The sequence below is a fragment of the Polyodon spathula genome, chromosome 50 (assembly GCF_017654505.1).
Source record: "Polyodon spathula isolate WHYD16114869_AA chromosome 50, ASM1765450v1, whole genome shotgun sequence".
In the NCBI taxonomy this organism is placed as follows: Eukaryota; Metazoa; Chordata; class Actinopteri; order Acipenseriformes; family Polyodontidae; genus Polyodon; species Polyodon spathula.
The window spans coordinates 784,388-808,290 of NC_054583.1; the positions used below are offsets into that span (position 1 = coordinate 784,388).

General features: G+C 41.5%; 1 protein-coding gene and 1 long non-coding RNA gene across 2 annotated transcripts in view; one reads left to right on the plus strand and one right to left on the minus strand.

Moving 5' to 3' along the window:
* LOC121306773 overlaps positions 1-1,925 on the minus strand; it is a 17,392-nt gene extending 15,467 nt beyond the window's left edge. The window contains exon 1 of the long non-coding RNA XR_005948244.1: positions 1,683-1,925. This is a non-coding gene — a long non-coding RNA (uncharacterized LOC121306773). The remainder of the gene's footprint in view (positions 1-1,682) is intronic.
* A 6,435-nt stretch (positions 1,926-8,360) lies between these two features.
* sez6l2 (seizure related 6 homolog (mouse)-like 2) overlaps positions 8,361-23,903 on the plus strand; it is a 54,074-nt gene continuing 38,531 nt past the window's right edge. Inside the window, exons 1-5 of the mRNA XM_041238713.1 lie at positions 8,361-8,501; positions 13,790-13,960; positions 14,306-14,581; positions 16,727-16,860; positions 19,309-19,501. Of these exons, the coding sequence (XP_041094647.1) occupies positions 8,441-8,501; positions 13,790-13,960; positions 14,306-14,581; positions 16,727-16,860; positions 19,309-19,501 (835 nt within the window). The 5' untranslated portion in view covers positions 8,361-8,440. The remainder of the gene's footprint in view (positions 8,502-13,789; positions 13,961-14,305; positions 14,582-16,726; positions 16,861-19,308; positions 19,502-23,903) is intronic.

Sequence of the window (23,903 nt, forward strand, 5' to 3'; positions counted from 1 at the left end):
CACCCCCACTAGAACACTGTGCAGCTGTTATTACACCCCCTGCTAGAACACTGTGCTGCTGTTATTACACCCCCTGCTAGAACACTGTGCCTGCTGTTATTACACCCCCTGCTAGAACACTGTGCTGCTGTTATTACACCCCCTGCTAGAACACTGTGCCTGCTGTTATTACACCCCCTGCTAGAACACTGTGCTGCTGTTATTACACCCCCTGCTAGAACACTGTGCTGCTGTTATTACACCCCCTGCTAGAACACTGTGCTGCTGTTATTACACCCCCTGCTAGAACACTGTGCTGTGTCAGCTGTTATTACACCCCCTGCTAGAACACTGTGCTGTTGCTAGAACACTGTGCTGCTGTTATTACACCCCCTGCTAGAACACTGTGCTGCTGTTATTACACCCCCTGCTAGAACACTGTGCTGTTGTTATTGCTAGAACACTGTGCTGCTGTTATTACACCCCCTGCTAGAACACTGTGCTGCTGTTATTACACCCCCTGCTAGAACACTGTGCTGCTGTTATTACACCCCCTGCTAGAACACTGTGCTGCTGTTATTACACCCCCTGCTAGAACACTGTGCTGCTGTTATTACACCCCCTGCTAGAACACTGTGCTGCTGTTATTACACCCCCTGCTAGAACACTGTGCTGCTGTTATTACACCCCCTGCTAGAACACTGTGCTGCTGTTATTACACCCCCTGCTAGAACACTGTGCTGCTGTTATTACACCCCCTGCTAGAACACCGTGCTGCTGTTATTATACCCTCTGCTTGAACTTGGTATTAACATTATTTAGCAGAAGCTATTGAGAATATCAGATTCTACATCCATCTGCCTCTATGTCACATTTCACACATTTTTCCATATATCTGGACACTTATCTAGGGTGGGACAGTCCCAAAATGTAAAGATAAAGTCACGGTCCTGGACTTAATGCCTCCAGGACAGCATTTGTCCCGAATTCTTAGATACAACACAATTTTACAGTTTAGCGCCATAGTCAAACCATAGCATTTCTGTTTATAGCGCATCCTGGCACCGCCACTGCTGCATTGTTTTGCAGTTCTTTACACTCACTTGCTCGCCAGTTGAAACAATAAAAACAAAATGTACGTGTATATCTTGATTCAGCACCCCCACCCCCCTGCCTCTCGCTCTTCAGGGGAAACAGTTGAAGAAAGTTTTAAAAACATATGTAAATATACCCCAGCATAAGAAACGGCAGATGTCCTGTTTCTGCATTTTTAAAAGGTGGTTGACTTAGGCTTGTCCCATTGTCATGAAACTTGGTATCAACATTATTCAACAAAATCTATTGTGAGTGTCCCATTCTAGGGATATAGGGGGTGTCTGTCTGTCTCTCTGTCACACTTATATGTATCTTGAGAGCACAATATTCATTTTTATAGACTTTACACACTGTAATTCATTTTTATAGACTTTACCATGATTCAAATGTCCTTATTTTTTGTGCTTTACCATGCTTTCTAATCAAAGCACACTATCTATCTATCTATCTATCTATCTATCTATCTATCTATCTATCTATCTATCTATCTGTAAATCTGTTTCTTGTCTTTCTATCACAATGCCTTTACTTCATTTTTACTGTGGTTTGACCATGCTGTACTACACTTTTACCGCAGTGAACTCTAAGAAGGCACCATTTTGTCTTACCTGTGTCAAGTGAGGGACCCTGAGTTATGATGTTTCCTCTTGAGAACCCCAAAATCCCCCAAAAAACCAGGCAGACAGGCAGACACAGTGAGGAAAACATCTTCCAGCAACAAATGAGAAAAACAGGCAACAAAAACAATAAAGTGAAAAATATCGAGCCGGCCATCCGAAGAACAGATACTGAAAGAGAGAAAGACAGATAGACCTCTCCCTTCCTCTCACTCCACCCCTCTCTCTCCCCTCCTCTCTCTCCTCCTTTTGTATCTATATACTACCCATCTCTCTCCTCTCACTCCTCTCTCACTCCTTTCTCCTCTCTCCTTTCTACTCTCCCCTCATCTCACTCTCTTCTCTCCTTCCCCCTCTCTCCTATCTCATCTCTTTCATCTCTTTCTGTGTGTACAACTCCCCCCCCTTCACAGTGAAAGCATAGTAAAGCATAGACAAGCATTGTAAAGCACAGAGAGGTGTGGTAAAGCATAAGGAAGCATTGTAAAGCACAGAGAGGTGTGGTAAAGCATAAGGAAGCATTGTAAAGCACAGAGAGGTCTGGTAAAGCATAGGGAAGCATTGTAAAGCGTAGAGAGGTCTGGTAAAGCACAGGGAAGCATTGTAAAGCGCAGAGAGGTCTGGTAAAGCATAGGGAAGCATTGTAAAGTACAGAGAGGTCTGGTAAAGCATAGGGAAGCATTGTAAAGCACAGAGAGGTCTGGTAAAGCATAGGGAAGCATTGTAAAGCACAGAGAGGTCTGGTAAAGCATAGGGAAGCATTGTAAAGCACAGAGACAGGTAAAGAGGGAAGCATTGTAAAGCACAGAGAGGTCTGGTAAAGCATAGGGAAGCATTGTAAAGCACAGAGAGGTCTGGTAAAGCATAGGGAAGCATTGTAAATCACAGAGAGGTCTGGTAAAGAATAGGGAAGCATTGTAAAGCATAGAAAGGTCTGGTAAAGCATAGGGAAGCATTGTAAAGCACAGAGAGGTCTGGTAAAGCATAGGGAAGCATTGTAAAGCACAGAGAGGTCTGGTAAAGCATAGGGAAGCATTGTAAAGCACAGAGAGGTCTGGTAAAGCATAGGGAAGCATTGTAAAGCACAGAGAGGTGTGGTAAAGCATAGGGAAGCATTGTAAAGCACAGAGAGGTCTGGTAAAGCATAGGGAAGCATTGTAAAGCACAGAGAGGTCTGGTAAAGCATAGGGAAGCATTGTAAAGCACAGAGAGGTGTGGTAAAGCATAGGGAAGCATTGTAAAGCACAGAGAGGTCTGGTAAAGCATAGGGAAGCATTGTAAAGCACAGAGAGGTCTGGTAAAGCATAGGGAAGCATTGTAAAGCACAGAGAGGTCTGGTAAAGCACAGGGAAGCATTGTAAAGCACAGAGAGGTCTGGTAAAGCATAGGGAAGCATTGTAAAGCACAGAGAGGTCTGGTAAAGCATAGGGAAGCATTGTAAAGCACAGAGAGGTCTGGTAAAGCATAGGGAAGTATTGTAAAGCACAGAGAGGTCTGGTAAAGCACAGGGAAGCATTGTAAAGCACAGAGAGGTCTGGTAAAGCATAGGGAAGCATTGTAAAGCACAGAGAGGTCTGGTAAAGCATAGGGAAGCATTGTAAAGCACAGAGAGGTCTGGTAAAGCATAGGGAAGCATTGTAAAGCACAGAGAGGTAGGTAAAGCATTGGGAAGCATTGTAAAGCACAGAGAGGTCTGGTAAAGCATAGGAAAGCATTGTAAAGCACAGAGAGGTCTGGTAAAGCATAGGGAAGTAGGGTGAATTGTGACCAATGCATAGTATAAGCATGGGAAAGGCGGAGGCAGGGGGGTAATTTGTGGTGCTGTACAGAGTTTGTACAGTGCTAGTTCCCAGTTCTGTTGGATTCTGTGTAATTCTTAAAATCAGCAAACTGTGTCTTTGAAATGACAAAAGTACAAAAAATAGACTAAAAAGCAGAACCGAGAACATCGTTTCTGCTGTTTACCAGCAGACAGGAAGTGAGGAGGCAACGGCGCGGCAGACTGGTTTAAACACGAGTGCGTTCTACGCCCCTTTTATTATAAACACAAGAAGTGCTGTCGTCCTCATTTGAGGCAACTTTGTAATTTTTTGCAGTATGCAAAATTGGCATCACCTGTTTAATTATACTGTTACAATAACTTTAATTTTGATAAACGCAAAAGTTAAGTCTAAATGTATGGAGCACCATGTGTGCCAAAACTCAATCAATTCGTCCATTCATTAATCAATTTGTGCAGGAATTCAATAATCAATTTGGCAAGTCATCCATTTGAAAGGATGGGAGGCCCCTGGTGAATCGATTGATCCACGATTGATCTGTGAGTTAATGAATTGAAAGATGAATTGGTAACTGTCGGTCTCGTACTGTAAAATTGTTACCAGAGAGTCCCGCCTCGAGCAAAACTCCTTCATAGCCTATCATCTGAGTTAAATAAGGAGCTTTAAATCTTGAAAAAGCTCAACCCCCCACTAGATAATTATCTCTTCCTGGGGTTGACGTTCATCACCAGATTCGGTACTCAGGTGATAGTCTATAAGCCAATAACCTTGCAGCTTACTTGAAAAGGTACCTCAGCCACCAGCAAAAAAAAATAAAACAGTTTTACTTAATAGTGTGATGCCCTGAACCACAGAAAACAAACACACAGAATCCATCTCTGCACACAGTCCAGCTACAATGACTGCCTTAAACCACAGAGACATCAACACGGCTCTAAGCTGGTAACTGCATAGGGACAATAGATAAACACAGGGGTCGATTGCAGGGTACCAAAGTTAGTCCACTTGATGTGTCTAACGAATGGATTAAGCAGGTTTAATCCAATTGATTGGACTAAAATTAGTACTCCAGATTGCAGAGCAGACGATAATCACTACAGGTGGACCATCAGCTAAATCGAACTAAACAAGATCCTGATTGCAGCGTACCAAATCGGATGAGAGTTGATCCTGCTTGTACAGCACACTTTTAACACAAAGACAGCGCCATTATTCTCTGAAATGATGTCTAAAAAAATATGAAGTGAAAAGTGAAGCCTTTTGAACCTCATTCTGAACCCTTTGAAGCATTTGGTTCAGTAAGGTTCGCTCGCCACAGAATTATCCTTAATAAACTTGACAATAGCACTCTGTAATGATATAATGTACCTTAGTATATAGTTGATACACTATATTAAGAATTTTTTAATTTTCTTAGGTAGACAGCAAATGCTTCCAGTAGTTTAAATACATTATTATAGCAATGAGGCACCCTTTTCATTTTTTTATAATTTATTATGTTTCAAGAACAAAGTATTCTGAAGAGATTGGTTTGTTATTGTCATTAAAATATTGTAAAAGTTACTAAAATGCCGCACAATAAGATCTTGTGTATTTAAATAATAAAAAGCATGCATGTTTGATGTATTCAATTTGAACTGAAATGTCAGTGTAATGTGTATTAAATATACATAACACATTTAGGACTTCACGTTCAGTGTCAAGCTGCAATAGGCTACCAGCAAATTCAAATGCAAGTGTGATCCGTGTGCAGAATGTGCATACAAAAACACGTACAGGCTACAATTATATTATGAATAGAGGTGTACTTTTACTAAATGTGTTTGCCCGAATCACGCCTAATGTAATAAAAACGCTTTTATCATGTTATCATTAATATATTAATTATTTGCTTTTTTTCATACCTTTTCATATTTCTGACTTTTTTTGCCGGTTCAATGTCTTCAATGTAGTTTTTATTTTTTAATTTTTTTTAATGAAATGCTAGTAATGACAAAGTATACGGAAATGTCTTTCTACTTTCAATTGTGAATTTCCATCTGCATTTGTAAAGCTTATTATGGGTTAGTCTTCGTTATTGGTCTAACTTGTCCCACTTGTTCAGGACAGCTAAACAAATTTTCAGGATTATCTGTAATCAGGACGAATTTATCACAGATCTGCAGGATTTGCTAGACTGCATTTCCTGGTATGCTGCAATCGCCCTATTCATTTTTCAATAGTAAATTGTAGTATTCTGTTCACGATATTGATTATAATTAAGGAATGCACACGTCCGCAGAACAGTGCAACATACACATTTTAAATTTTGATCCACGAATGACATTTTGGGTGGTTTTATCTGCGAGATCATATTGGTTATCTCATTTCTAGAGTCCCTGTTACATTGGTTTTGTTAGGGTTTTCTCTTTATGTATTGCTGTGTTAAGGGTGAGCCATTAATACGGGACCAACATTGAAGTCTTGGCTAAATAACAGCTTTGTAGAATCTTTATCGTAGTTTTTGGTGGTAAGACAGAGGCACGGTGAGAGAGAGAGTGAGACCACCAACAACAAAAAGGGAGACAAAACCGAACTAGCTAACTACAGACCAATAAGCCTTAAACTTATCTATATGGTAACAGTATCCTTGGAGACAGTCAGCATGGTTTTAGGAAAGGGAGATCATGTCTAACTAAACTGCTTGATTTTTTTGAGGATGCAACATTGATAATGGATAATTGCAAAGCATATGACATGGTTTATTTAGATTTCCAGAAAGCTTTTGACAAAGTCCCACATAAAAGATTAATTCTCAAACTGAACGCAGTAGGGATTCAAGGAAACACATGCACATGGATTAGGGAGTGATTAACATGTAGAAAACAGAAAGTACTGATTAGAGGAGAAACCTCAGAATGGAGTGTGGTAACCATTGGAGTACCACAGGGATCAGTATTAGGTCCTCTGCTATTCCTAATCTACATTAATGATTTAGATTCTGGTATAGTAAGCAAACTTGTTAAATTTGCAGACGACACAAAAGTAGGAGGAGTGGCAAACACTGTTGCAGCAGCAAAGGTCATTCAAAATGATCTAGACAAGATTCAGAACTGGGCAGACACATGGCAAATGACATTTAATAGAGAAAAGTGTAAGGTACTGCACACAGGCAATACAAATGTGAATTATAAATATTATATGGGAGACCGGTGCGACCTCGCGGTTGGTGGTCATCTTCTCTTTCATGGATCCAGGGTTACGATAAGTACCCTAACATTCCCTTTCAACTCAGACCCCCCCCCCCCCCAACCAAGTTTATTATTTTTAGAAGCAAATGAGATGTCCTTTTTTAATACCATGTTCCTTTTCAAAAATGTGTTTTAATATCAGCCTTAAAGGAAAATGACTGCTTGAATGAATTTCATGTATCTATTTCAGTGCAATGAAGTTTCTCATTGGAATAAAGAAATAGTTTTTTTTTTTTTTTTAACATTTACATTTTGCTTCTCTTTCTTCCTAAAAAAAAAAAAAAAAAAAAGGGCAAACGTCCAAACTCAAACCAACCGGCCCAACCGTACCGGGAAACGGAATATCAGCTAAGTGTGAGTGGAGCCTTATTTAGAAACTCGACTGTCAACTGAGTCCCAAAAACTGGGCTGAATTCAAATGAGCAAAATCCACAGCGGCCCAGAATCTGAGATGTAAATGAAAACGGGCAATCTCTATGCAAAGCTGTGAATGCAAATATATATTTGCTATTAAATCGCACAAACGATTATAGATAAATGCTATTTGAAAGATAAAAGTACACCACCACAGAAAGCCAATTCTTACGTTCGTGCATAACATGATAATTCATATAAAGTAATACCCCACAGTGTGTTATATTAGTACAGCATACAAAGTACTGGCATTATAAACCATCATTTACAAACGGGCTTGATCGGAAGGGTTAAAAAATGAGCTCTTTGCAAAATGTAATATGCCCCCCCCCCCCCCCCCCCACCCCACCCCCCACCCACCCCACACACAACACAAACACAAACACACACACACAGACACACATAAACACACACACTGACACAGACACATAAACACATACACACACAGAAACTCACATACACAAAAGCACACACACAAACATACACACACACACACGCAAAATGACTGGTGCTGCCATTTCAATACAGTGGTTTGCAATACTTTTATCTGACCAGAGAGGGCTTGTAGAGACGACACACTCACAACCAGACAAAAGCCACACGAAGCGACGCACATCACCTTCATATGGCAGCTAGCTAGAATACACTGGCGTAGAACAACGAGTCAGCCCTGCAGACTGGCATACACACAGCGTGGAAAATTACTAGACGAGAGGGAAAGAGAAAATAAATATACATAGACAGATAGAGAAAGGGAGGGAGAGATGAAGAAAATATGAAGCAGCGTTTCTGTCTTTAATGCACGGTTTGGGTTACCTGGTTCATTAGCAGTGTGTGTGTATATATACACACATACATATATATGAGAGAGAGAGAGAGAGAGAGAGACGGCTGAAAACTGAGCTGAGAAAAAATTCCTCGTTTTGGAAAAACGTACTGCGACTGGAAGAGCAATTCAATTTCAGCATCGTGTTTGTAATAGGCGCATGAAAATTTGATAGTTCATTCGTGTGTAGATATAGATATAGATAGATATATTTACGTGTCAATTACGTAAAGGTCGATTTATTATTGCAGAAAAAACAGTGGGGGAGAAAGAGACAGTGGGAGGAGGGAGAGGAGCAGACAGGTCAAAATATAAGATTAGGAAATATTTTTGCTGCTGAAAAAAAAAATACTCCTCCCTTTATTGATTTATTTTTTACGCAGGGTTTGTTAAATTGTTTGAATTGTATTCTTATTAAATTATATTAGCTGTATTTATTAATCCATATTTATTAATATAGCCTCAGTTTTTTTATTATATACATAGTGAGTGATCAGAATGAGTTATCATGGTTCGACCTTCGTGTTGTCTTTATATCTGGGAGTGATATGGGCGGGAGGTAAGTGAATATTAACCAATTCATTCGTTCATACATCTATCTATAAGTAACTAGGTATAATCTGATACAAATATATTCAATTGATTATATGAGAGAGAGAGAGAGAGAGAGAGAGAGAGAGAGAGAGAGATTGATTGATTGATTGACAGATAGGTTTGAAAGGAGGTAGTATTGATGTACAAAAATAAAAATTACGGGTTTTTTTGTTTGTTTGTTTGTTTTTATGTATACGAAATGTTTAAAGGATTTAAATTTAAATATATCTGTATCTATACCCAGGGCCGCAGCCAGGAATTTGTGCTCACGCACATGACAGAATTTGGCTTGTAAACAACCTTCTGATTTTCTAATGCATTTTCTTTGTATTTGAACAAAGACACATATTCGTCCTGATTGAAATACAGCGAGCACAGCTGAATGATTCATTTCTAAACTATTTGGATATACACATTCGTGCTTTGTATGTACGTATTTATTCCCCCTCTACGATTAATAGCCCATGTCAAACAAACAAAACCTGCTCACGTGTTTTCAGATCCGTCAGCGTTGCAGACAGTAGTTTAACTGATTGCTGTTACCCACAGTGATGCAGAGACCAGCTGAAGGGTATCAGTTAAAACACACTGTTTAAAAACAGAAGTGGCTGTTCAGATTCTGAACATATACGACGTGTTTTCACAATGTCCAGCTAGTTGGTTGTAATGTGCTGTGTGTGCTTTACTTTGAGAAATAATAAAACATTTACCATTGTTAACATGCAACACCCAGGGTTAAATATCTGCACATTTCAATGATTTATTTTCTTAAATTATTTTGCTAGGCTTATTGAGTGTGTGTGTGTACTGAATATCAATTTTCTTTAAATTATTTTCGCGAACACTTAATTGAGTGTGTGTGGTGTTTTTTTTTTTTCCCTTGAACATCAATAAATGCGGTTTAGGAATGAACGCAAACGCTAAATTCTATTGAAATATGTTCAAAAGTGTTACAGGAATCGGGGTGTGTAGTTTTTTTACATGTAACCAATCCCTCATTTTCCAAAAACAGAAATCAACAAACGTCATATGGTTAGGGAATAAAACTATTTTGATATTGTATTACATAAACAGGTGTATGTGTTTTTGCAAAAAAACTTATAAAGTCTTTGTGGTGTTTTATATAAATAATAATAATATAATAGAAGCGTTATAATAATTATTATTCCTTCCTGTGTGTTTGAGAGCAACATTCACAGGCAGTGTGGCCACAAATATCGTAATGACGATGCATACCACCTGACAGCTACTCTCCCCGTACTTCACAGGGCTTAGCCGTCCCCCCCCCCGGATTTTGAATTGTTTCAGTTTATAAAGCTCCCGCATTTTGTTCCTCCCGCATTTTGAAAAATCAATGTTGACACTTATGTATTTATTGTTTTAATTGTATTGCCAAAACACGTTTCTTTATAATTCCTGGAAATGTTTTCTTACTTTACACCCATCATTTTTTGCTTTCAAATCCCCCCCCCCCCTTTCCTTACCGACTCTTTTCCTTGGCGAGAATGGTTTGCTCGAACGAGCGTGCTTGTATCGCACGTACATAGTGGTCATCACCAGGCCCACTTTTCCGCAAAAATAAATAAATAAATAAATAAATAGATAAATAAATAACATTAGACGCCGTTTGCTTGCTTATATTTACGACTGCACGTCAACTCCTTTGTGCATATTCACTTTCTGTTTCCTTTGTTAATGTTATTTTATTTTAAAGCATAGCCTACTTAAATATCACATGGTGACTATATAAATATAAGAACATAAGAAAGTTTACAAACAAGAGGAGGCCATTTGGCCCATCTTGCTCGTTTGGTTGTCAGCAGCTTATTGATCCCAGAATCTCATCAAGCAGCTTCTTGAAGGATCCCAGGGTGTCGACTTCAACAACATTACTGGAGAGTTGATTCCAGACCCTCACAATTCTCTGTGTAAAAAAGTGTCTCCTATTTTCTGTTCTGAATGCCCCTTTTTCTAAACTCCATTTGTGACCCCTGGTCCTTGTTTCTTTTTTCAGGTTGAAAAGTCCCTTGGGTCGACACTGTCAATACCTTTTAGAATTTTGAATGCTTGAATTAGGTCGCCACGTAGTCTTCTTTGTTCAAGACTGAACAGATTCAATTCTTTTAGCCTGTCTGCATATGACATGCCTTTTAAACCCTGGATAATTCTGGTCGCTCTTCTTTGCACTCTTTCTAGAGCAGCAATATCTTTTTTATAGCGAGGTGACCAGAACTGAACACAATATTCAAGATGAGGTCTTACTAGTGCATTGTACAGTTTTAACATTACTTCCCTTGATTTAAATTCAGCACTTTTCACAATGTATCCGAGCATCTTGTTAGCCTTTTTTATAGCTTCCCCACATTGTCTAGATGAAGACATTTCTCAGTCAACAAAAACTCCTAGGTCTTTTTCATAGATTCCTTCTCAAGTCACCGTTGAAACAAGCTTTAAAACTGAAACAAACCTTTGCTGGAAACAAGAGTATAAAATGTTCTGTGTTGGGTGCAAAAAAAAAGCAAGCAGACACTACATTTATTAAAAGCATCCTTGAATGGCACCCTATTCAGGAACCTGTTTGAGTTTTCTAAAGCTTTGTCATGTTCATATATTCATAACAATGACTGTGTAATTCCCACCGACTACTTTGCTGCCTTTAATCCCAAAACATCACAGGAGCAACGTCAACTGCAAACCTGAAACGATGAAACCGAAGTGCTTGTGTTTCTTTTCGTTGTGTGAGGCACTTTAGGGAGATTCTCTCGTCTGACTGTCAGGCACAGCTACCCAGTTAGGTGTTTTCACGCTTGCACTCATTCAAACGTGTTGAATTACGCGTGGCTCCACTTTCTGTGGCTCTTAAACAATCTTGTGATTGTGATCTGCTTGTTCGGCCATTCTTTAGCCTAAACTTCAAGCTCGATGTTTCTGTGTACTGCTCTGTCAAGATGCTTGTCAAGAGTACATTTTCTTAGATGATCCAAAGAGACAAGTTGAGCAAAACAGAATCCCGCCGTCTCCATCCCCTTTTCTTAGTTTTGAACGTGATCTTCTGTTGAAATTAATTTAGCTTTTTTTTTTTTTTGGCAGCTGTCTGCATTTTTAATGTTAGCCATACAAACAACCATTTTAAACTTCCCGCCTCTGATTTGCGTGTTACGTCATTGTACAGCATGTGAAATTTGTTTGACCCCATTGCCGTAGTAACCAAATCCCCGGTATTGATGCCAGACAGCTACTGTAGTGTTGCTTCTACTTATGTAAGAACATAAGAAAGTTTACAAACGAGAGGAGGCCATTCGGCCCATCTTGCTCGTTTGGTTGTCAGTAGCTTATTGATCCCAGAATCTCATCAAGCAGCTTCTTGAAGGATCCCAGGGTGTCAGCTTCAACAACATTACTGGGGAGTTGATTCCAGACCCTCACAATTCTCTGTGTAAAAAAGTGTCTCCTATTTTCTGTTCTGAATGCCCCTTTTTCTAAACTCCATTTGTGACCCCTGGTCCTTGTTTCTTTTTTCAGGCTGAAAAAGTCCCTTGGGTCGACACTGTCAATACCTTCTAGAATTTTGAATGCTTGAATTAGGTCGCCACGTAGTCTTCTTTGTTCAAGACTGAACAGATTAAATTATTTTAGCCTGTCTGCATATGACATGCCTTTTAAACCCAGAATAATTCTGGTCGCTTTTCTTCTAAGCAAAAATACAATGCACATTGTTCACGGTAGGTAGGCATCTTTTTTTTTTGTGAAATTCGTGATATCGTGAATTTCTAGTGGCAGCTCTTCTGCTGCTTCTGTGACACCGAAATCTCCAAAATTAAACTACAAACTGTTTGGGGGAAAATATGCATGCACCTGTCAACACTGAGTTTTCAAAATACGGGAGGTTTTGTAAACTGAAATCTCATACCTGTCAACTTTTGAAAATGCAAAATCGAGGTGAAGGGGGTGGGGTTGGGGGTGCAGGTGCGTAGCTAAGTATGTGAGCATGCCTCGTGCTCCGAATGCCTGCCTGCACACAGCTCCCGTGGGTCCTAAACCCTGCCGATATAGACAGAGTTTGCACTAACCACACATACTGGCCGTGAATTTTGTAGGCATTAAAGGTTTGCTGATTAACAGTAGAATACGGGAGAAAATCTGTCCCGGCAGATGTCTGGGAGAAGGGTCCAAATTACAGGAGACTCCCAGTGAATGCGGGAGAGCTGACAGGTTTACAAATAAAGCCTCGGCCCGGGACAACTGCCGGGGTTTGTGGCCCTGTCTATAGCTATATCTATATCTCAGGACGTTTCGGACAAAAGCCTGTCTTCAGCTGTGAGGAAAGACAAGGGAACACAGCTGCTAGTTTTCAAAAATTCTGTAGATGATGTCATGATTGTATCATTAAGAATAATGTTATGATATTATATATATATGGTTCATGTGTGCTCGAGCTATATTACAGATTGATAAATATATAGAGAGGTTGATAAATATGAATGTTAGAAATATATACAGATTAATTTCCAAGAGTTTGCAAGAAAATAACGTGAACATCTATCTATCTATCTATCTATCTATCTATCTATCTATCTATCTATCTATCTATCTATCTATCTCTATCTATCTGTCTGTCTATCTCTATCCAAGCTTTAGTTTCTCTCCCTTCTCTTTTTTTCAGTGGATATAAATACTTTCCCCTCCCCCTCTCTCCCTACTCTCCCTCTCCCTTCCCTCTACCCTTTCCCCTCTCCTCTCTCTCCCCCTCCCCCCACCTCTCTCACCCTCCAATCCCCATTCTCTTCTCCCTTCCCCCTCTCCTCTCCTCTCTCCCCTTCCCCTCACCTTCTCCGTTCCCTCTCCCCTCTCCTCTCTCTCCCTCCCATCCTCCTCTCCTTTCCCTCTCCCCTTTCATCTCTTTCTCTCCCTCCTCTCCCTTCTCTCTCCTCTCTCTCCCTACCCTCACCCCTCCATTCCCTCTGCTGTCCCCTCTCCCTCCTCCCCCTCTCACTTCTCTCTCCTCTCCCACCTCCCTTTCCCTCTCCCCTCTCCTCTCTCCCTCCAATCCTCCTCTCCCTTCCCTCTCCCCTATCCTCTCTCTCCCTCCCATCCTCCTCTCCCTTCCCTCTCCCCTCTCCCTCCCTCTCTGTGTCTCTTCTTTCCCCTTCCCTCCCCTCTCCCTTTCATCCCCTCTCCTCTCTCTTCCTCCCTTCTCTCTTCCCTCTTAATAGTGTATATTAACCCTCTCTCTCCTCCCCCTCTGTCCCTCAGCTCTCCCCCTCTCTCCGGATGAGGAGGCAGGATTGGACAGAGTGGACACTATGGTGTCCACCGAGGCTCAGTCCTCACAGGCTATCCCATCAGCCTCTGCTTCCATCAGCCAGCTGCTGCACTCTGCCCTGCTGAAGAAAGAGTATCTGGGGCAGGAGCCAGTCTACCCTGGTGAGGGAGATTCTGTGGTCACAGCGGGGCTTATAAGATGTTGCTAAGCGTTGTGTGTGTCCCACTGACCGTGTTGACAGTGTGCTTCATTCTCTTGCACTGTTTGTATGTCAGAGCCTCACTGACACAGCAAAGAGTGCAAGAGAATGAAACACTCTCAACATGATTGGAGGGAGACACACCCGACACTTAGAAACATCTTCTAAATCATTGAATCTAAATTAAAAACACAGAAGTTGTTATTAGCTTTTCGGGAAATCTGCACTGCATTAAAGTCAATGCAAAGTGTCTGTGAGTCTCTCTCTGCCTGAATTCACAAATAAATGTCTGACCTCTGACCCCCAGGCACCACGACTAACCCCACTCAGGCCGTGCCTCTCCTCAGCCAATCAGAGCCAAGTGCCACAGTGATGTCACTTGGGGTGCTGACTACTGCAGTGATGTCCCCGGCCGCCTCCCTTCTGCGCAGCCAATCACAGGGCAGCAGCAGCAGCACCACCCCCCCTGGCCCCGCCCGTGCGACACCATCGATTACATCATCACCCAAGGAGGGGGGCAGAGAGGAAGAAACTACGACCACTCTGATCACCACAACAACTATCACCACCGTACACACTCCAGGTAAAAACCAAGAAAATCCATTCTCTCACCCCTTTTTAGCTTTATTAACATCACCAATGGTCCCTCGCATTAAAGGAGCGCTGACCATCTTTAAAATCCATTCTCTCACCTCTTATTAGCTTTATTAACATCATCACTGGTCCCTCCCTTTAAAGGAGCGCTGACCATCTTTAAAATCCATTCTCTCACTTCTTATTAGCTTTATTAACATCATCACTGGTCCCTCCCTTTAAAGGAGCGCTGACCATCTTTGAAATCCATTCTCTCACCTCTTGTTAGCTTTATTAACATGATCACTGGCCCCTCCCTTTAAAGGAATGCTGACCATCTTTAAAATCCATTCTCTCACCTCTTATTAGCTTTATTAACATGATCACTGGCCCCTCCCTTTAAAGGAGCGCTGACCATCTTTGAAATCCATTCTCTCACCTCTTGTTAGCTTTATTAACATGATCACTGGCCCCTCCCTTTAAAGGAATGCTGACCATCTTTAAAATCCATTCTCTCACCTCTTATTAGCTTTATTAACATGATCACTGGCCCCTCCCTTTAAAGGAATGCTGACCATACCTGACTGGTAAATATTTGTTTCTGATTTCCTGGCGATTGTAAAACAAGGTGCATCGTACCAAAGCTTCATTGAACAATATTCTGATGCACGTCATCGCCCCCTAGTGCCCAAACCGACGTGTGAACGTAGAGACATGAGCGTGACTCGGATGCTCTGTGTTCTCCCTAGGGATTAGTTGTTTTAACGTTAGACAGCAACAAAAAGTTGAGGATATTGGTCCGAATGAGGAGCAGGTAAAGAACAGGAAATATCACCCCTACCTGGACTTGGGATTTGTATGTATCGGTTCTGAGGAACGTCAGCGACCGTAATGTGTTGTTCTTGGATAGCGTGAAACAGACCAACTAAAACACCATCTTTCACTCCTTCTCTCTCTCCTCTCTGTCCTCTCTCCTCTCTCTCTCTCTCCCTCTTTCTCCTCTCCCTCTCTTTCCTCTCCCTCATCTCTCTCTCAATTCAATTCAATTCAATTGAGCTTTATTGGCATGACTCTCTGGTGTTGCCAAAGATTTTAAAATATTATAAACCAAAATAATAAAACAAGTAAGCAATAACACAAACAGGACAGTCCCCTTCGCTCTGAACAAAACAACTACCCTCCCTGTCCCTCAGGCTAACACACGCTAACACATACTGAACTGCCAGTTCAGTGCTCTGCTCTGACTCTCCTAGCAGGATCGCTATTTTATCAGTGTCAGTAAGGAATATGAAATTTGGCATGAGCCTCGTGAATTTTGGGATATATTCCTCCCTTATTTGTATGTATTTGGGGCAGGACAGCAGGAAATGCATCTCTGTTTCATAAGAACATAAGAACATAAGAAAGTTTACAAACGAGAGGAGGCCATTCGGCCCATCTTGCTCGTTTGGTTGTTAGTAGCTTATTGATCCCAAAATCTCATCAAGCAGCTTCTTGAAGGATCCCAGGGTTTCTGCCTCTCCCGATTCACAATGGAGGCACAGCCTGTGTTCCTGACTGTGGGGCTCACAGTGTTTATTAAATAGCTGTCTGAGGTCCGTTCTGGCAGACGCACGTTGGTTACAAACCAGATTTCGTTTATAATTTCAAATATTTAATTTAGTTTTTTGATTGCTACATTTAATCCAGTTTTATTGGGCTCATATTCTGTAGACTGAAAATTGTTTAACTTGTTTTCAGTCTCTGGGCTGCTCATATGTTTAAATTCCTCTGTACAGCTTTCTGTCCATTTCTAACAGGGTTTGAGTTGAAAGAATTTCTTGGGGGGTTCTTGTTCCTGGATGTTTTGTGTTGATCGTTTTAGGTATAGTGTTATTTGATTGTGGTCAGATAAGGGTGTTTGTTGCCTGAATATAAAATAATTTATTAATTCTGGGTCTGTATCAGTTATGGTATAATCTACCACACTATTCCCTAGAGCCGAGCTGTATGTGAATCTCCTTGAGAGTTCCCCCCAGTCCTGCCGTTAACGATATACAGACCCAGGCCTTACAGAGCTGCAGGACCTGCATCTCGCTCTTGTTCACCACACTGTCATGGTTTTGTCTTTGGGAGATTACAGGTGTGTGGTGTGTCGTCTCTCTGTCTCCTCCAGTTCTCTGCAATGCTAACCTTACGGCCCTAGAGGGTTTTGTCGAGTCTCCTGAATCCTCAGGATCTGGGTTCTACCACAGCCTGGACTGCACCTACACCATCACTGTGTACACCAGCTACGGAGTGGAGCTGCAGGTCAGTTTGTCTGTCGTGTGTCTGTGTGTCTGTCTGTCTGTCTCCCTGTCTGTACTGCCATAGAAAGAGGCAAAATTTCTCCCATCCACTAGGTGGCAGTGTGTTTCAGGGAGAGGGAGGGCAGGTTATTATTAATAATAATAATATTAATAACGGCTCCACTCTGGTGATTCTGAGGCCCAGATTTATAAAAGGAATTTGCATGTTTTTGCACCATGAAACGGGCGCTGAAGGTTCTGAATTCTTCAATGGGATTTATGAAACGCACACAATGGCATAAACACGCAATTAAGACATGATTTGCGGGGGCAATGTCTCTGTGTTCTTTAGCCCTTGATGCATATGTAATTCTGTATATGCGTATGTAATTCTGGGGCTTTTCTGAATGAAACTGCTAACATTGGGAGGCATTTTGCAAATGAGGTCTATTAAATATTCTGTCTAATTTATGAAAGCTGCTAGTAATTTCCGGCCTCATATTTGCTTGATTATTTTAAGAAATCTGAAAAGAAGGCGTTAATTTTCCAGTCAGACAGTAGGCTATATAAAAGGCAAGGTGATGCGGGAGACTTGTCTGCAGCAAGAAGGATACATCGTTTTCAAGGACAAAGAAACATTTAATAACATTTTGCAAAGAGCTCATTTATTAACCCTTCTGATCAAGTCAGTTTGTAAATTCTGGTTTATAATACCAGTACCATATTCTTTTCCAAACTCTAATTTTCAATACATGTTTCATACCTTACATGACAAAACAGAGAGTCTGCAAATAGTCCATGTAAAAAAGGTTCTTAGAAGCAGCTAGAAAGGTCTCCCCACAGCGGCAAAGCAAGGGTCTAACGAGAGCCTTTACTTCTTAGAGTGTAGGCAAAAGAACAGCGGAGGAGATTAAGAAAAGATGGAACGATATTCCGAGGCGCACAAAAGAAAAAGTCTCATCCTCCACTGGTATTTTAGTAATGTCTACAGAATGTATTTTTTGTAATATGGCATTCTCGTATTTGAACAGTATTTGTTCAGGCAGTATTCGACCATATATACCATAAAGATATGCTTTAAAATCAAACAGAGAGTAAGAAATAAAGACAAACATAAGAAATAGGGGTGTTGTAACTGAATAAGACTTTTAAATCGTAGTTAAACTGAAGACTGTTTGTATGCAGCTGTATTGTTGCTGAACATATCGCTGTAGTGTATAACTAGACGACTGTAGTGGGTGACGTCAGACCAGAAGCAGCAAGAGACAGACAGTACTGGTGATGTCGTGAACTGAATGAATGCGCTGAAAACAGGACACGGCACTTGAGGCCAAAATAAACAGACAAACAAAACAAATTAACACAAAACAAAACAGACACTAACAAACAGCGCATGAGCAGGCAAACAAACACGGTGAGTGAAATTAATTCCTTCCTTATTTATAATTACTTTCTCCTCTCCAAACTCATTCTCCACTCACCAAACACACACAACCCCGGGTGCTTTTATGCAGCTGTACCGAGACTCGATTGCTAATCAATCATTCAATTGGAGTCTCGGTACAACTGCACGTGAATTAATACAAGTGCAATTCCCCGTGCTCACATATTATATTTTACCTGCACGAGAAGTGCTGTGCAATCCCTGTGCCTAAATACAAATATACATTTTAAACACTCGTGCGCATAACCCATATTATATCCCCTTGTACCAACTACAATACACCAACATTAACACACCACATGCAACTTATAACACAGAAATACACACAGAGGCAGGGCAGCGGTGCCACACTGTACAACAATGGAAGGATTATCCTCCCGTTTGACTGGCATGGATGTAAGTAAATAAAACATACTGTTTCTGACGTTTGAAAAGTCTATATGTCTGGAATTATTCTATATGAAATAAGAAGTTGAGCTAATATGCGAAGCACAGTAACTCTGTCATAATGTATATGCAACCTACTACAAACTCTGAAGTGGTACATTTGTTTACAAGAAGCCACCACACATTCCATGTTTTGTTCTTTTGTCCTGGTGATGTATCTCAAGCTTGACGCACATCTTCATGTAGTGTTACAAGTACTGCTTGTACCAAAATCTCCAATTCCATATTGGTAAATGTCATTTTTCTCTTCCGAGCATCCTCATCCCCATGGCTAGTACCAGGCTGAGGTCTTTATGTTCCATTCATTTTCTTTTGGAATATGTAGCCTCCACACGCAGGGTTGATCCAAACCCGCTATTTATTGTGAGATATTGTGTTTTTCCCCTTTATAAATTTGAGCCTGAGAGCTCTAATGATCCCAAAGGGTTTTCTTCCCCAGGATGTGACAGACTGAGACAGAAAATGATAAAGAATGAATCTGAAACAACAAAGTTATGATAAACTGATATATTTAAAATGAAGTCTATTGATTTTGTCTGATTTTATTTGTATTTCATTTTTACTTTTTTTTCCTGCCAGGTGAAAAGTCTGAACCTGTCTAAAGACGAGACATTGTCAATCAAGAGCTACGGGGGGGAGGGGTCTGTGTTCCTGGCCAATGAGAGCCTGCTGAGCGAGGGTCAGGTGATCCGGAGCCTGACCAATCAGGTGCTGATTCGGTTTCAGAGCAACCAGCCAGCCAATCCAGGCATCTTTAAACTGCACTATCAAGGTACTACAGCCAATCAGCTATCAGAGAGGAAGGGGGTGGGGAAAGAGTAGAGGGTTAGAGGAGAGGAGAGAGAGGAGAGGAGAGGGAGAGAGGAGAGGAGAGGAGGGGGAGAGAGGAGAGAGGAGAGAGGAGAGGAGAGAGGAGAGGAGAGAGAGAGGAGAGGAGAGGCGAGAGGAGAGAGGCGAGAGGAGAGAGGAGGGAGAGGAGAGGAGAGAGGAGAGGAGAGGGAGAGAGGAGAGGAGAGGAGGGGGAGAGAGGAGAGAGGAGAGGAGAGTGAGTGAGAGAGGAGAGGCGAGAGGAGAGGAGAGGAGAGAGAGGAGAGGAGAGGAGAGAGAGGAGAGAGGAGGGAGAGGAGGGAGAGGAGAGGAGAGAGGAGAGGGAGAGGAGAGGGAGAGAGGAGAGGAGAGGGAGAGGAGAGAGGAGAGGAGAGAGGAGAGGAGAGAGGAGAGGAGAGGGAGAGAGGAGCGACTTTTGACTTTTAAGATTAATCATTCTAATTAAAACCCATTAAACTACAATAAGGTAAAACAACAAAATTAAGATTCTTGCTCCCTTGTCATCATTAAAATATTAAAAACAGTTTTTAAATAAATAAAAGGATCATAAACTATTAATAAAAACACAAAAAAAATACTAAAATTATCTAAACAGTGTTTTCTTTCTGTTAAAAACAGATTAATGCCAAAATGAATAAAACAATACTGTAAAACAATAAAAATAAAATAATAACTAGAACAAAAAACTGGAGATCCCCCTCCTCACTCACAGCACACAGCGTCTCCCAGACACCACCTCTCCTGGAAGTTCTCCAGGTTATTATTTAGTTTACAAAATTCAAAATTCAAAAATTAATTAAAACACATCTGCTTCTCTTTTTAGAACTGTAGGGAACCTCAAAGATAAATAGTTCTTTAGTGAATTCCTCGCCCAGGCCCTGCAGGAGCTCCTGTAAGAGATGGAAGAGTGGTCCTAGCCTAACACACTCGCTGTACATGTGGAACACTGTCTCCTCTGCAGAGTAGAAACTGCACTCTGAGCTATTACTGGAATCAACTCTGTGGAGAAACCTGCCGGTGGACACAATACAGTGCAGGATCCTCCACTGCAAGTCCCCCGCTCTTTTGGTGAGAGGCTGTTTATACAACACCCTCCACACTGGCCTGTGCCTCTCCTCTACCTCAGACATGCCCTCCACCTTGACTCCAAAACCCTTCAACTGGTGAAAATGCGATGCCTTCACACACAACTGATAGATTTTCTTACTCCCTGCTGAGTGAAGAGTTAAGTCTTTAACTGTGTTTAAGTTTAGAAGCGTTCCCTCATTCCTTCCACCCCCTGCTCCTTCACCTACTGCTGGACACACAAGCAGCCCTGGAAATATTAAGTCTTGTCTCTGCCCTGTGCAGCACGATACCTCCCTCACAGCCTCCCTGAGCTTGGGGGAGAGAGAGCTTCTCAGCTCACTAACCATTTACTCTGCCACTCAGAGTGCCAGCCCAGCTGCCTAGTCAACTATGTAGCAGTCAGCCAGCAGGAGAGTTCAAGGCTGATCAGATGGTTCAGCCTGGTCACTCCTGCTCTCACAAAAGAAACGCACAGGGAAGAGCGGATTGAAGAATAGGGGCTGCCTGCCAGAGACCCCTCATTTCTCTCCACCCTCAGTGCTCTCCAGACATCTAAAACACAAGTAAAAAGAAGGGAGACCTGCTTTAGCTAGTCTGGAACTTTTATCTATCCCCAGCCACCAGACTCTGCTGAGGAAAAAACAAGCCAGCCTCTCCCAATGAGCCTCCTTCCCAGCATACAGGAGCCTCTGAACCGCCTGCAGTCCACACCCCCTCACCCAGTCCACTAGGCCCTCCCTGTTCTTCTGCACATGGGGCTCCACTCCAAAGAACCCCCCCCCCACAATTGTATATCTGTCCTGTCCCTTCTCAGCGCCAACTGCCTGACAGGAATGTGTCACACTTTGCCCAATTAACTCTTACCAGGAGCTCTATGGCCAGCAAATATAACATGCCAGACAGGACACAGCCCTGCCTAATACCCCTGCACTCTAGAAGGGCTGACTCAGCCCAGTGTTGCTCTTTAAAATGCTAAAAACATTTAAGTAAAAAAAGATGGATGTAAGAAATAAAAACAGGGCCAAACCCGAAGGCTTCCAGGGTTTTAAAAAGGTATGTGTGGTCTAAACTGTCAAACTCTCCTGATCTAGAGAGACCAGTCCAGCATTCAAATTACATGTATTAGCTATTGATAAAAAGTCTCAAATGAATAATTAATAAAAAATTAAATGTCCCGGTATACTGTAGGTTTGGTCCATGTGAATTACAGCTCCTATACACATTTTGAGTCTGTTGGCCAGACATTGTGAAATTATTTTAAAATCAGAACATAAAAGCGAAACAGGTCTCCAGTTTTTGCGTAAACACAAGTCTCCCTTCTTGGGCAGCAGTGAGATTACTGCCCTCCTGCAGCTGAGGGGCAGTTCTTTATGTTGAGTTGAATAGGTACTGCTGGCAAAAAAAATTTAATTTGTGTTTTGCCGATGTCCCACCACTGCCTTATATTTTTATAGTGTGTTTTTTCTTTTATCCGTATGTTTCAAAATTGATGAAATTGCTTTTCACAATGTGTGTCTTGTAATAACTTTACATTAAAGTGCCAGTAGGAGGTGCTGTGAGAGTCAGAGGTAAGAATTACTGTAACTAACAGGCAGTGGTGGTCAGAGAGGCTACTGGGACTGATGTTGGCTTTAATTAATTTATTCAGATGAGTGTGTGACGTGTAGAAGCGGTCTAACCTTGCTCTGTATATTTGTTGTGAGCGACAATGAGACCAGGTGTATTGTCTTGCATTAGGGTGCAGACACCTCCAGACATCAACCAGGCCACTGAACTGAAGAGCTGCCGCTAATTCACTGGAGGTTTGGGGATTGGGCTCCTCATTGTTTCTATCCATAGTAAAATCAATAGTGCAGTTAAAATCTCGTCCCACAACCACCACGTCATCATTATCAACACCTGAAAGAGCTTGCTTTAGTTTGGTAAAAATCCCAATACGTTCCCTCCCCTTATTTGGTGCATAACTATTAATAAAAACAAATAGTGTCACCCAACCTTGCTCTCGCTTTTAATAATTTCCCCTTTTCAATCTCTTCAATATCTAAACTCGTTGCTCCTAGGCTGGGCTTAAATAATATTGGCACTCCTGCACAGAGAGGTAAAAACTTTAATAAAATAAAAACGCGCTAGTGGCTAAAAAGCAAGCAAGCATAAAAATATTCTTCTATGATATCCATTTTAAAATTATTGTTTAACATTTGTGATCTTTTTCTTAATCATTTGGACATATTTCTTAAGTTCTTATTTTCTTACCCTTTTTGCTTGTCAAATTCCTCTAGTGTTGCCTTTCGTCTGACGATGTTTGCTGAGTGGAGGAGTAATCTCGAATTTGGGAAGAAGTTTTCAATTTCAACCCCTCTTCTCCCATTTGAACTATTTAATGTGTTCAAGGAATACATTTTTCCCCCAGTTAAGGGGCTGGTTATTGGGGATGTCAGAGATAAGCGAGGAGTCCGAGAGCCCCCCTCCATTGTAACGGAATCTGCACACACACAACGATAGACAGTAATCAGTAATATACAAACAGAATCAATGAAACAAAGATATATACAAATAATTATATATACAGAGAAAGAAGGGAGACAAGAGAGGGGTAATATAAAGATGAAAATGTGTCATTATTGCTTTGACAATACTATGTATTGGTCATGCCAATAAAGCATTTGAATTTGAGAGGAGAGAGTAGTGAGAGGGGAAGCGGAGAGAGGAGAGAGGGGAGAGGAGAGAAGGGAGGGGAGATGAGGGAGAGGAGAGTGGAGAGAGGAGAGAGGAAGGAGAGGAGAAAGGAGAGGGGAGAGAAGAGAGGAGAGAGGTATTATAGCCAATCAAGATCAAACCAACTTAATTGTCTGCTTTGCTGGCATAGAATTGTTTAACTAAATGTATTCATTTATGCTGGAATCGTACAGCACTTTATCTCAAATTCAAATTCAGAGGTACTTATTGGCATGACAACATTAGCGGTATTGCCAAGCCGAAGTACAGTATATTATAAAAAGGAATAATGAAATAAAGAAGTATTTGTACTTAAAAAAGGACACCATTATAAAACCCTAACCCCCAACCCCCCCCACCCCCCCACCCCCCCACCAGTGCCCCTGTGCAGAACGCTCACTGTGTGTCTCAGCCTGTGACAAACACACACATACTGGGCAGCCAGGAGCTCTGTGTCCCTCCCCCAGTAGGACTCTCTCTCTGGACTGGTCATTGGGAATTGTGGGAGAGAAATTACAATTTCTTTAAAGAATGTGTCTCTTGTTTGGCTTTTTACTGCAATG